Source organism: Chiloscyllium plagiosum, chromosome 43 (assembly GCF_004010195.1).
Source record: "Chiloscyllium plagiosum isolate BGI_BamShark_2017 chromosome 43, ASM401019v2, whole genome shotgun sequence".
In the NCBI taxonomy this organism is placed as follows: Eukaryota; Metazoa; Chordata; class Chondrichthyes; order Orectolobiformes; family Hemiscylliidae; genus Chiloscyllium; species Chiloscyllium plagiosum.
The window spans coordinates 4751883-4765638 of record NC_057752.1 but is presented as its reverse complement, the minus strand read 5'-3'; the positions used below and the strand labels follow the sequence as shown (position 1 = coordinate 4765638).

The 13756-nt window shown below is 48.1% G+C and overlaps 1 protein-coding gene across 2 annotated transcripts in view; it reads left to right on the top strand.

Moving 5' to 3' along the window:
* Positions 1 to 11857: 11857 nt before the first annotated feature.
* LOC122543421 (peripherin-like) overlaps positions 11858 to 13756 on the top strand; it is a 28663-nt gene continuing 26764 nt past the window's right edge. For both annotated transcript variants that reach the window (XM_043682135.1, XM_043682134.1), the window contains exon 1: positions 11858 to 12571. In XM_043682135.1, coding sequence (XP_043538070.1) covers positions 12084 to 12571 — 488 coding nt within the window. In that variant the 5' untranslated portion in view covers positions 11858 to 12083. The remainder of the gene's footprint in view (positions 12572 to 13756) is intronic.

Genomic DNA, 13756 nt, shown 5'->3' with positions numbered 1-13756 from the left:
CTAACCTTGCTAATCAGTCTCCCATGGGGAACCTTGTCAAACGCCTTACTGAAGTCCATATAGATCACATCTACTGCTCTGCCCTCATCAATCTTCTTTGTTACTTCTTCAAAAAACTCAATAAAGCTTGTTAGACATGATTTCTCACGCACAAAGCCGTGTTGACTATCCCGAATCAGTCCTTGCCTTTCCAAATACATGTACATCCTGTCCCTCAGGATTCCCTCTAACAACTTGCCCACCACCGACGTCAGGCTCACTGGTCTATAGTTCCCTGACTTATCTTTAGTGCCCTTCTTAAACAGTGGCACCACGTTTGCCAACCTCCAGTCTTCTGGCACCTCACCTGTGACTAACAGTTCCAAACTTCCAGCTCAGCACTGTCCCCATGACTTGTCCTACCTGCCTATCTTCTTTTCCACCTATCCACTCCACCCTCCTCCCTAACCTTTCACCTCCATCCCTACCCCCACTCACCTATTGTACTCTATGCTACTTTCTCCCCTCCCCCACCCTCCTCTCTTTTATCACTCCACCCTGCAGGCACTCTGCCTGTATTCCTGATGAAGGCCTTTTGCCCGAAAAGTCGATTTTACTGCTCCTCGGATGCTGCCTGAACTGCTGTGTTCTTCCAGCACCACTCTAATCCAGAATCTGCTATAGCTCAGTAGTTCTGTTCTCATGCAATCCCGTGTAATAGCGGCACCATTTAAACTAATGGGCCAGAATGGCGTTATAACTAATACACGCTTTAAAAGTTTGTTGTTTAGAGACAGTATCCGCAATTCGTCAATCATGTGATAGCAAATTTGCACTAACAAAACTCGCATTATAGCAGTACAATGTATTCCATGTGGAAGGTGTAACAAAATGGAGCAGTAAAGCCACAGAGTTGTCTGACCAGACAGTGATCCTTCACAGCTGACTGCTGCTGTTTAGTTTCAAGTACCTCTGGAGTTCATTCTAAGAAAAATAAACAGTGAAATTCTGAGGGACAATTTTTTGCCAGAGGAAGTGGTGGAGGCTGGTTACAATTACAGCAGTGCAAAGGCATCTGGGTGGGTATATGAATGGGAAAGGTTTAGAGGATTCTGGGCCAAACGCTGACAAATGGGAATAGATTTATTTAAGATATTGCGTCGGCATCATCAAGTTGGGCCGAAGGGTCTGTTTCCATGCCGTACAACTCTATGTCTATAGGTTTGACAGAGAAAAGGCTTTGACTTGATGGCCCAATTGACTTTCCTCTCTGCCGTAATGACTATGAATCTTATATAACACCTTTCACAACCACAGGACACGCCAACAGTAACTGAAATTGGGGTTGGTAGCATTGGTTATCCAACTGTCCCTTTCAAAGAAAAGCCTTAAAAACTCCATTAATATCAGAAATGAACTCAGAAATCTGAAAAGCTCCAATACCCAGGACTAACTTCACTCGACCTCAAATAAGCCCAGAATAGATGGCAGGAATCTCTACTCTGTCTGTTCTGCAGTCCATCTTTGCCCATGCAATAATTGAGCGCAAATACGCCGGCCAATCTCAGAATTCTCGACGAGGTCGAAAGATATGATAGGGTTTTGAGGCATTCTGCAATACTAGCTTGTAATGAAGAGACCGAGTGTGAGAGTGTTTAAGAAACAAGACTCTGCATCGAAGGAAGGTGCCCACACACTTTGGAAAATCTCTCCTTTCAGTTTGGCATTCCAGACTTGCAGGAGATTAGGAAGATTGATGGTCACACATGCCGTGGTACTGAGGAGCTGGAGGAAACATCACAATAAACAGTCACATTCAGCACCCATTTACAAGGACAAAACATCTGATTTACTTCTGAAAGTGAACCTCTGCATTGGGAGGAAGGAAGGATTGTACTAACATTTGAAATAAATACTTTGGAGGCTATTTGCTTGTTTGCTTTTGCACTGGTATTAGTCTTGGTATTAGTTTGTGGAATTCTGGTAACCAGCTGGAGACCTGATGCCATGTACCTGTCTTTATGTGGGATTATGTCGGATGGATGGCCTTGGATGAAGGCCATTCTATCCATCCAGGAAATGCTGATGTTTATGCTCCACTGCAGCCTCTTCTGAACTTTGCGAATCTGAATCCAGCATTGTCACCCCCTCCCCTTCCTTGTTTCGCCTCCCCTGTGATACAAACCTCCACATTCTCTGAGTAAAGAAGCCCTGTCTAGATTAGAGTGGTGCTGGAAAAGCACAGCAGGTCAGGCAGTATCCAAGGAACAGGAAAATTGATGTTTCAGGCAAAAGTCCTTCATCAGGATTGAAGGCAGGGAGCCTCCAGGGTGGAGAGATAAATGGGAGGGGGGTGGGGCTGGGGAGAAGATAGCAAAGAGTACAATAGGTGATTGGGGGTGGGGGTAAAGGTGATAGGTCGAAGGGGAGGGTGGAGCGCCTGCATGTCCTCGGCAGAGTGGGAGGGGGAGTTGAAATGTTGGGCCACGGGGCAGTGGGGTTGGTTGGTGCGGGTGTCCCGGAGATGTTCCCTAAAGCGCTCTGTGAGAAGAGTGCCTAAAGAAGTCATGTTCTCATTTTCTCTATTCCCACTCCTCTGTTCTAAACAATACTTAAATGTGGATCTAGTCTCGGCGGCCAACTCCAGCCACGCACTCTGTAGTCCTTTGTACGAAAAGATTTCTCCTTCTCTCGATCTGAAAATACTTCCAACTAATGTGAAGTTGACATGGTCCTCAGTTGAGAACCCTCAATCACTGGGACACAATCTGTTTCTATTAGTACTATCCTAACTCATCATAACCATCAATGCTCCTCTCTATGAGAAACAGCACCAATCTTTCTTCAAAATGTAGTTGTGACTTGTACTTCCTCACACCAGGAAACATCCCTGTGAATTTGCTTCATAGTAAGACTCCAAAGTGGAGAGTGGATTTGTATCATTGTGAGTCTCGTCTGTATCCTCTCTATTCCCTCAACATTCTTCCAATTGGAGGCCAAATTGCAGGTGACTACAACTGCAGTTTTATAGAGGTTTTATCTCAACATTTATATTTCATACCTCTTGGCACAATACCCAGCATTCCATTAGCTTTTATTTGATCCACTTAATGTCATGCGAAGCTCAACTTCCAAATCCCTCAGCTGTTCTATATCGCTGAGCCTAGCCTACGTCAATACAATTGATTCTTAAGGTAAAAAGATAGCACCTGACACTTATAGATGTTGAATTCCATCTGCCATATTTTTACTGCTATCTTGTCATCTCTCCTTACAGCTTCCTTGATCCTCAGAATAATTTACTGTGCTTCCTATTTTTTACTGATAAATTTAAATGTCAGTCCCTCTAATCCATATCCAAACCACGGCTGTACACAGTGATCGGAACTCTGAAGGACTAATCATCGTTTCCAACTGAAACTGTCTTTAATTTCTGTTCTCTTGCTCTCTTTAAACAATTGGTGATCCAGTTTTCTGCCTCCCGATAATCCCATGCCCCTTACTCGCTTCCAGCGATCTACTGTGTACCCGGTCAAAGACAACAAAGACAGAAGCTGCTGCAAGAACTCAGCAGATCTGGGCAGCACGTGTGAAGAGAAATCAGAGTTAACGTCTCAGGTCGAGTGACTTTTCCTCAGAACTTGCCAAAGGCTTGTTCTAATGCCCTACCCACCACATCCATTGCATCACCCCATCCCCATAGCAGCTTGTTTAGATTAAACATCTTTGCAGTGTGGAAACAGGCCCTTCAGCCCAACAAGTCCACACCCACCCTCTGAAGAGTAACCCACCCAGACCCATTCCCCTACCCCATCTTTACCCCTGACTAATGTACCTAACATTTAGACAGCCAATTCACCTGATGTGCACACCTTTGGACTGTGGGAGGAAACCCACACAGACATGGGGAGAATGTGCAAACTCCACACAGTCACCCGAGGCTGGAATCGAACCCAGGTTCCTGGCGCTGTGAGGCAGCAGTGCTAACCACTGAGCCACCGTGCTACCTTATTGCCACCTCAGAATCTATCGCGACTCTGGAGCAGGAGTTTCCTCTCTGAAGTCCATGTTGGCTGTTTCAAACAATTTTCTCCTCCTCTACATATTTCATAATTTAATCTTTAATTATTAAAGATAGCCGAATCATGCCTACTACAGATATTAAACTCTAACGAGCTGATACTGCATTTCTTTTTTGTGAGAAAGCACATTACATTAGCCAATGATCCCAGAATACATCTGCATAATTCGAACTCCTGAAATGGAACTAACTCTCCTCTCCTCAGTTATCTTTCTATCAATACACTTAGAAAAGACCTTTTTGCTTTCTGTGCTTTTGAACATTCATTATCGACAGCAAAGGTTTGGACGTAGGGCTGGAGGGGCGGTGTCCACATTTTCCAGCTTTACTTTGCCACATTAACTTTGAATGTTTTCAGGGCACAGGTAGATAGATTGTTGATCAGTAAAGGGGTGAAACGTTTTTGAGAGCGGGTGGAAATGTGGAGTACTGTGATCAGCCATGATCTTACTGGATGGCAGAGTAGTGTTTTTGCGTGTGTTGAGGGGCGTGTTTGAGTAGAATTCTCCAGCTTCCAATTCAAATGTTTACAAAACAGGAGGCTTAGCTCGGTTTAGATAAGGTTGAGGCAAAAGAAAAGCCACTCCCAATAGCTAATTGCACATGGTGTTAGGCAACGGATACACAGAGATGCACAGCACGGAAACAGACCCTTTGGTCCAACTCGTCCATGCCGATCAGATATCTCTTGTCCCATTTGCCAACATTTGGCCCATATCCCTCCAAACCCTTCCTATTCATATACCCATCCAAATGCCTCTTAAATGTTTAATTGTACCAGCCTCCACCACATCCTCTGGCAGCTCATTCCATACACGTACCACCCTCTGTGTGAAAAAGTTGCCCCTTAGGTCCCTTTTATATCTTTCCCCTCTCACCCTAAACCTTTTCCGTTTTGTTCTGGACTCCTCTACCTAGGGAAAAGTCCTTGTCTACTTACCCTATCTGTGTCTTTTGTGATTTTATGAACTTCAAAAGGTTACCCTTCAGTCTCCAATGCTCCAGGGAAAACAGCCCCAGCCTGTTCAGCCTCTCTCTCTATAGCACAAATCCTCCAACCCTGGCAACATCCTTGTAAATTTTTTCTGAACCCTTTCAAGTTTCACAACATCTTTCCCATAGGAAGGAGACCAGAATTGCACGCAATATTCCAAAAGTGACCGAACCAATGTCCTGTACAGCCGCAACATCTGGTCAAGATCCTGTTGTAATCTGAGGTAACCCTCTTCGCTTTCCACTACACCTCCAATTTTGGTGTCATCTTACCAAAACTTACCATACCTCCTATATTCACATCCAGGTCATCTATATAAATGACAAAAAGCAGTGGACCCAGCACCGATCCTTGTGGCACTCCACTGGTCACAGGCCTCCAGTCTGAAAAACAACCCTCCACTACCACCCTCTGTCTGTGAGGAAGAACGTCTTTGATGCATCTCTATCAATCTTGCCATATATTCACATGGGCATCTACTTTCTGTATTCCTATTTGCTATTTTTCAACACTTTATATTTTCCCTGGAGATCATGGAAGCAAATATGTTAGCAAAGTGAAGAGGTATGAAGACAGATGCATGAACAGGCAGGGAATAGAGGAATATGGACCACGTGCAGGCAGATGGGATTAGTTTAGAATGGCATCGTGGTCAGCACAGACATGGTGGGCTGAAGGGCCTTTTCTGTGCTGTACTGTTCTTCGTTTCCTTTCTGGGATCACTGGTTCCCACATCGACCTGGAAGAATTTTCTTTCTGTTCTGTAACCTCTTCCACTCACTCCAAACTGTCTCTTGTCCCGGCATCCAGCGGTTACCCCTCTGTGAGTCTATCTGGACTTGAAAAGGGATTGTGGCCTCCGTCTGGACTCAGATTCCTATTCTGACTGTATTCCTCCAGTTGAATTGGTCATTTCCGCCCTCTCCAACTTCAGCCACTTGCTCTGGATGTTTCTGCTTCTATTTTCAGATCTGCAGCTGCTGGGCTTGCAGAATCTCAATTAGAGACACTCCGTGCAGTTGTACCTGCCTGGGCTCATACACCTAGATTGGGCACCCCATACCCCTCTACTGGCACACATCTGGTTTGGGCACCCCATACCCATGTACCAAGCATACACCTGGATTGGGCACCTCATACCCCTCTACTGGTACACACCTGGATTGGGCACCTCATAACCCTCTACCTGTTATACACCCGGAATGGGCACCCCATACCCATGTACCTAGCATACACTTGGAATGCGCACCCCATACCCATGTACCTAGCATCATACACTTGGAATGCGCACCCCATACCCATGTACCTAGCATACACCTGGAATGGGCACCCCATATCCCTCTACCTGATATACACCTGGAACAGGTACCCCATACCCTTATACCTGGCACACACCTGGAATGGGCACCCCATACCCTTATACCTGGCACACACCTGAAATGGGCACCCCATACCCTTATACGTGGCACACACCTGGAATGGGCACCCCATATCCTTATACATGGCACACACCTGGAATGGGCACCCCATACCCTTATACCTGGCACACACCTGGAATGGACACCCCATACCCTTATACCTGGCACACACCTGAAATGGACACCCCATACCCTTATACGTGGCACACACCTGGAATGGGCACCCCATATCCTTATACATGGCACACACCTGGAATGGGCACCCCATACCCTTATATATGGCACACACCTGGAATGGACACCCCATACTCCTAAGGCAAAAGTGAGTACTGCACATGCTGGAAACCAGAGTTTAGATCAGAGGGTGCTGGAAAAGCACAGCAGGTCAGGCAGCATCCGAGGAGCAGGAAAATCGACGTTTCGGGCAAAAGCCCTTCATCAGGAATCATACCCTTATACATGGCACACACCTGGAATGGGCACCCCATATCCTTCAATCTGTCCTGAACTGCCAATCGTGCTGTGGATTGTATACTTATAACTAAAGTTTATGTTATAAGACCAGAAGCCATAGGAGCAGAAATTAGGCCATTCAGCCCATTGAGTCTGCTCCGCCATTCAATCATGGCTGATACGTTGCTCAACCCCATTCTCCTGCTTTCTCCCCGTAACCCTTGATTCCCTTAAAACTGAAGAACCTATCTACCTCAGTCTTAAATATATATGTTGCCATCAACATAGTTTTCAATATAATGTCTCTTTCCCGTTTGGTCTGGTACACCGTGTAAAACCCAGGCTCCTGTATACTGTGTAAAACCCAGGCTCCTGTACACCGTGTAACCCATTCTCCTGCTTTCTCCCTGTAACCCTTGATTCCCTTAAAACTGAAGAACCTATCTACCTCAGTCTTAAATATATATGTTGCCATCAATATATTTTTCAATATAATGTCTCTTTCCCGTTTGGTCTGGTTCCCGACTCCTCATGGGTTTCACTCATTTCTGAGACCAGTCAGATCACGAGAGGAGGTAATATTTGCCTCAATGTCCTGCAGGTACTGTGTAAAACCCAGGCTCCTGTATACTGTGTAAAACCCAGACTCCCAGACTCTGGTCCCGACTCCTCATGGGTTTCACTCATTTCTGAGACCAGTCAGATCACGAGAGGAGGTAATATTTGCCTCAATGTCCTGCAGGTCAGAAGCGAAACAAGAAGGAGCCAACTTTAGGCTCTGTTCAATTTATTGTGACTCCAGCTGGAAGGCATTTGAGGATATGTGATGGCTTCCACAGAGGGTGTTCAGCCTCCCGCACAGTAGTGGATGCCCATGGTGAAAGGAGAGCTGTCAGTACCAGTGGAAACGATGCCTGCTGTATGTCAGGCCTTGAAGACACGCAAGAGATGAGGGAACAAAGCATTTCAAGGAGTGCAGAGATGGGACATTTTCCTGGATTTCACACAGCTCATAGGAGCCTGGGTTTTACACAGCTCACAGCAGCCTAGGTTTTACACAGTATACAGGAGTCTGGGTTTTACACAGGGTACAGGAGCCTGGGTTTTACACGGTGTACAGGAGTCTGGGTTTTACACAGTATACAGGAGCCTGGGTTTTACACGGTGTACAGGAGTCTAGGTTTTACACAGTATACAGGAGCCTGGGTTTTACACGGTGTACAGGAGCCTGGGTTTTACACGGTGTACAGGAGCCTGGGTTTTGCACGGTGTACAGGAGTCTAGGTTTTACACGGTGTACAGGAGCCTGGGTTTTACATGGTGTACAGGAGCCTGGGTTTTACACGGTGTACAGGAGTCTGGGTTTTACACGGTGTACAGGAGTCTAGGTTTTACACGGTGTACAGGAGTCTAGGTTTTACACGGTGTACAGGAGCCTGGGTTTTACACAGTGTACAGGAGCCTGGGTTTTACACAGTGTACAGGAGCCTGGGTTTTACACAGTGTACAGGAGCCTGGGTTTTACACAGTGTACAGGAGCCTGGGTTTTACACAGTGTACAGGAGCCTGGGTTTTACACAGTGTACAGGAGCCTGGGTTTTACACAGTGTACAGGAGCCTGGGTTTTACACAGTGTACAGGAGCCTGGGTTTTACACAGTGTACAGGAGCCTGGGTTTTACACAGTGTACAGGAGCCTGGGTTTTACACAGTGTACAGGAGCCTGGGTTTTACACAGTGTACAGGAGCCTGGGTTTTACACAGTGTACAGGAGCCTGGGTTTTACACAGTGTACAGGAGCCTGGGTTTTACACAGTGTACAGGAGCCTGGGTTTTACACAGTGTACAGGAGCCTGGGTTTTACACAGTGTACAGGAGCCTGGGTTTTACACAGTGTACAGGAGCCTGGGTTTTACACAGTGTACAGGAGCCTGGGTTTTACACGGTGTACAGGAGCCTGGGCTTTACACGGTGTACAGGAGTCTGGGTTTTACACGGTGTACAGGAGTCTAGGTTTTACACGGTGTACAGGAGTCTAGGTTTTACACAGTGTACAGGAGCCTGGGTTTTACACGGTGTACAGGAGCCTGGGTTTTACACGGTGTACAGGAGCCTGGGTTTTACACGGTGTACAGGAGCCTGGGTTTTACACGGTGTACAGGAGCCTGGGTTTTAACACGGTGTAAGGAGCCTGGGCTTTACACGGTGTACAGGAGTCTGGGTTTTACACGGTGTACAGGAGTCTAGGTTTTACACGGTGTACAGGAGTCTAGGTTTTACACAGTGTACAGGAGCCTGGGTTTTACACGGTGTACAGGAGTCTGGGTTTTATACAGTGTACAGGAGCCTGGGTTTTACACGGTGTACAGGAGCCTGGGTTTTACACAGTGTACAGGAGCCTGGGTTTTACATGGTGTACAGGAGCCTGGGTTTTACACAGTGTACAGGAGCCTGTGTTTTACACAGTGTACAGGAGCCTGGGTTTTGCACAGTGTACAGGAGCCTGGGTTTTACATGGTGTACAGGAGCCTGGGTTTTACACGGTGTACAGGAGCCTGGATTTTACACGGTAACAGGAGCCTGGGTTTTACATGGTGTACCGGAGCCTGGGTTTTACACGGTGTACAGGAGCCTGGGTTTTACACGGTGTACAGGAGCCTGGGTTTTACACGGTGTACAGGAGCCTGGGTTTTACAGTGTACTGGAGCCTGGGTTTTACACAGTGTACAGGAGCCTGGGTTTTACACAGTGTACAGGAGCCTGGGTTTTACACGGTGTACAGGAGCCTGGGTTTTACACAGTGTACAGGAGCCTGGGTTTTACAGTGTACTGGAGCCTGGGTTTTACACAGTGTACAGGAGCCTGGGTTTTACATAGTGTACCGGAACCTGAGTTTACGTAGTGTACAGGAGCCTGGTTTTTACACAGTGTACAGGAGCCTGGATTTTACACGGTTACAGGAGCCTGGGTTTTACACGGTGTACAGGAGCCTGGGTTTTACATGGTGTACAGGAGCCTGGGTTTTACACGGTGTACAGGAGCCTGGTTTTTATACAGTGTACAGAAGCCTGGGTTTTACACGGTGTACAGGAGCCTGGATTTTACACGGTTCCGGGAGCCTGTGTTTTACACGGTGTACAGGAGCCTGTGTTTTACACAGTGTACAGAAGCCTGGGTTTTACACAGTGTACAGGAGCCTGGGTTTTACACAGTGTACAGGAGCCTGGGTTTTACACAGTGTACAGGAGCATGGGTTTTACACGGTGTACAGGAGCCTGGGTTTTACACAGTGTACAGGAGCCTGGGTTTTACACAGTGTACAGGAGCTGTGTTTTACACGGTGTACAGGAGCCTGGGCTTTACACGGTGTACAAAAGCCTGGGTTTTACACGGTGTACAGGAGCATGGGTTTTACACGGTGTACAGGAGCATGGGTTTTACACGGTGTACAGGAGCATGGGTTTTACACGGTGTACAGGAGCATGGGTTTTACACGGTGTACAGGAGCATGGGTTTTACACGGTGTACAGGAGCATGGGTTTTACACGGTGTACAGGAGCATGGGTTTTACACGGTGTACAGGAGCATGGGTTTTACACGGTGTACAGGAGCATGGGTTTTACACGGTGTACAGGAGCATGGGTTTTACACGGTGTACAGGAGCATGGGTTTTACACGGTGTACAGGAGCATGGGTTTTACACGGTGTACAGGAGCATGGGTTTTACACGGTGTACAGGAGCATGGGTTTTACACGGTGTACAGGAGCATGGGTTTTACACGGTGTACAGGAGCATGGGTTTTACACGGTGTACAGGAGCATGGGTTTTACACGGTGTACAGGAGCCTGGGCTTTACACGGTGTACAAAAGCCTGGGTTTTACACGGTGTACAGGAGCCTGGGTTTTACACGGTGCACAGGAGTCTAGGTTTTACACGGTGTACAGGAGTCTGGGTTTTACACAGTGTACAGGAGCCTGGGTTTTACACGGTGTACAGGAGCCTGGGTTTTACACGGTGTACAGGGGCCTGGGTTTTACACGGTGTACAGGAGCCTGGGTTTTACACAGCTCACAGTAGCCTAGGTTTTACACAGTGTACAGGAGCCTGGGTTTTACACAGTATACAGGAGTCTGGGTTTTACACGGTGTACAGGAGCCTGGGTTTTACACAGTGTACAGGAGTCTGGGTTTTACACGGTGTACAGGAGCCTGTGTTTTACACGGTGTACAGGAGCCTGGGTTTTACATAGTGTACAGGAGCCTGTGTTTTACACGGTGTACAGGAGCCTGGGTTTTACACGGTGTACAGGAGCCTGGGTTTTACACAGTGTACAGGAGCCTGGGTTTTACACGGTGCACAGGAGCCTGGGTTTTACACGGTGTACAGGAGCCTGGGTTTTACACGGTGTACAGGAGCCTGGGTTTTACACGGTGTACAGGAGCCTGGGTTTTACACAGTGTACAGGAGCCTGGGTTTTACACGGTGTACAGGAGCCTGGGTTTTACACGGTGTACAGGAAGGGGAAAAGGACCCAGGACAACTCTGACTAGCGGTGCTTTCGTCTTTTGTTCCTGCTCAGAGGAAGATTCTGTGACCCCAGGAGCCTGTGCTCCCTTTGCCGTTGTGTTGAGCTCATTGAAAGTGTGGAGGGCTTGGACGCTGTCCCTAATGGAGCCACAGAGTCCCATTCACTTCTGGACTCAGAGAGCTGTACAGCTTCAGTCCAACCCGTCCATGCCGACCAGATATCCCAACCCCAATCTTGTCCCGTTTGCCAGCACTTGGCCCGTATCCCTCCAAACCCTTCCTATTCATATACCCACCCAGATGCCTTTTTAAATGTTGCAATTGTACCAGCCTCCACCACATCCTCTGCCAGCTCATTCCATACACACACATCCTCTGATTTGGAGTTTAATACCAGTCTTTGGTTGGCGGGGAGAAAGAAATCTGCAAACTTTTTGAAAAGCGACGTGGGGATGCAGGAGCACCTTCAATATTATTTCAGTTCTGACCCTCTCTCCCCACTGACCAGGGGGCGGTGTGCCATGGGCTGGGATTGAACCGTGAGCTTCAGGCGTGGCCAGGCTGGGCTCCCTATATAAGGAACCTGAGCAGCTCCATCCCTGCAGTGGGCTCGCCTTAAGTCACAGCGGCATGTCTTCCTACCGTGTGAGCACCGCCTCTTCCAAGAGGAGTTTCGGGGGAGCCTCCATCTCCCCTATCTCCGGCTCCCGGCTGCTCAGCTCGCCTGCAGCTTTCCTGAGGACCAGCACCGGCTCCTACCGGCCCCGGTCCAGCACCCCAGCCGCCAGGAGTTACCTGGACAGGGCGGACTTCTCAGTCGCCGATGCCCTCAGCCAGGAGTTCCTGACCACCCGGACCAGCGAGAAGGTGCAGCTGCAGGAACTGAACGACCGCTTCGCCAATTTCATCGACAAAGTGAGGGGCTTGGAGCAGCAGAACGCGGTGCTACTGGCCGAGCTGAGGCAGCTCCGAGCGAAGGAGCCGAGCCGAGCCGGGGAGGTCTATCTGCAGGAGGTCAGGGAGCTGAAGAGACAGCTGGAGCTGGTGGTCAAGGACAAGGACCGGATCCAGATGGAGAAAGAGAACTTACTGGATGATCTCCAGAGCTGCAGACAACGGTAAGAGAACTCTTGCACTGGCCCCTGTTGTTTTCAAAGGGAGAGAGAGAGAGAGAGCACAAACTCTTTCTGTTATTGCTCGTTTTCCAATGCTGATTTGTTCCTGCTCCCAGCCCAATCCAATGGTCAACTTGCATCATTTACTGCAGGGTTGGAGAGTTTGCACTCCTCCTTGTAACGGGGGGTGGAAACGTTGCACAATGTAGGGAGATATGGGCGAAGCAAAGAGGGAGATGGACGTAAGGAGGGGGGGGGGGGGGGGGTTGAGGGGAGATGGACAAAGTTGCAAGATGGACAGAGTGGGGAAAAGCCACATTGCAGGGATGGGGGAGCTCTGCAGAAAGCAGGGGTGAAAGGTCATTCTTAGTCTAACCTCGAATGTTTGATCCATGTCAGATTCTTGATGAAGGGCTTATGTTTAAAACATGCTGCTGCTCGGATGCTGCCTGATCTGCAGTGTTTTTCCAGCACTACCCTCTCAACTCGGCATGTTCTATCACTCTACAGATGCTGGAGATCAGAGTCAGAGTGTGGTGCTGGAAAAGCACAGCCGATCGGGCAGCATCAGAGGAGCAGGAGACTAAATGTTTCCGGCATAAGCCCTTCATCAGGAATTAGAGTCATAGAGATGTACAGCACGGAAACAGACCCTTCGGTCCAACCTGTCCATGCCAACCAGATATCCCAACCCGATCTAATCCCACCTGCCAGCACCCGGCCCATATCCCTCCAAACCCTTCCTATTCATATACCCATCCAACTGCCTCTTGAATGTTGCAATTGTACCAGCCTCCACCACATCCTCTGGCAGCTCATACCATACATGTACCACCCTCGGCGTGAAAAAGTTGCCCTTTAGGTCTCTTTTAAATCTTTCCCCTCTCACCCTAAACCTATGCCCTCTAGTTCTAGACTCCCCGAAAAGACTTTGCCTATTTATCCTATCCATGCCCTTCATAATTTTGTAAACCTCTATAAGGTCACCCCTCCGCCTCCGATGCTCCAGGGAAAAAAGCCCCAGCCTGTTCAGCCTCTCCCTATAGCTCAGATCCTCCAACTCTGGCAACATCCTTGTAAATCTTTTCTGAACCCTTTCAAGTTTCACAACATCTTTCCAATAGGAAGGAGACCAGAATTGCACGCAATATTCCAACAGTGGCCTAACCAATGTCCTGTACAGCCGCA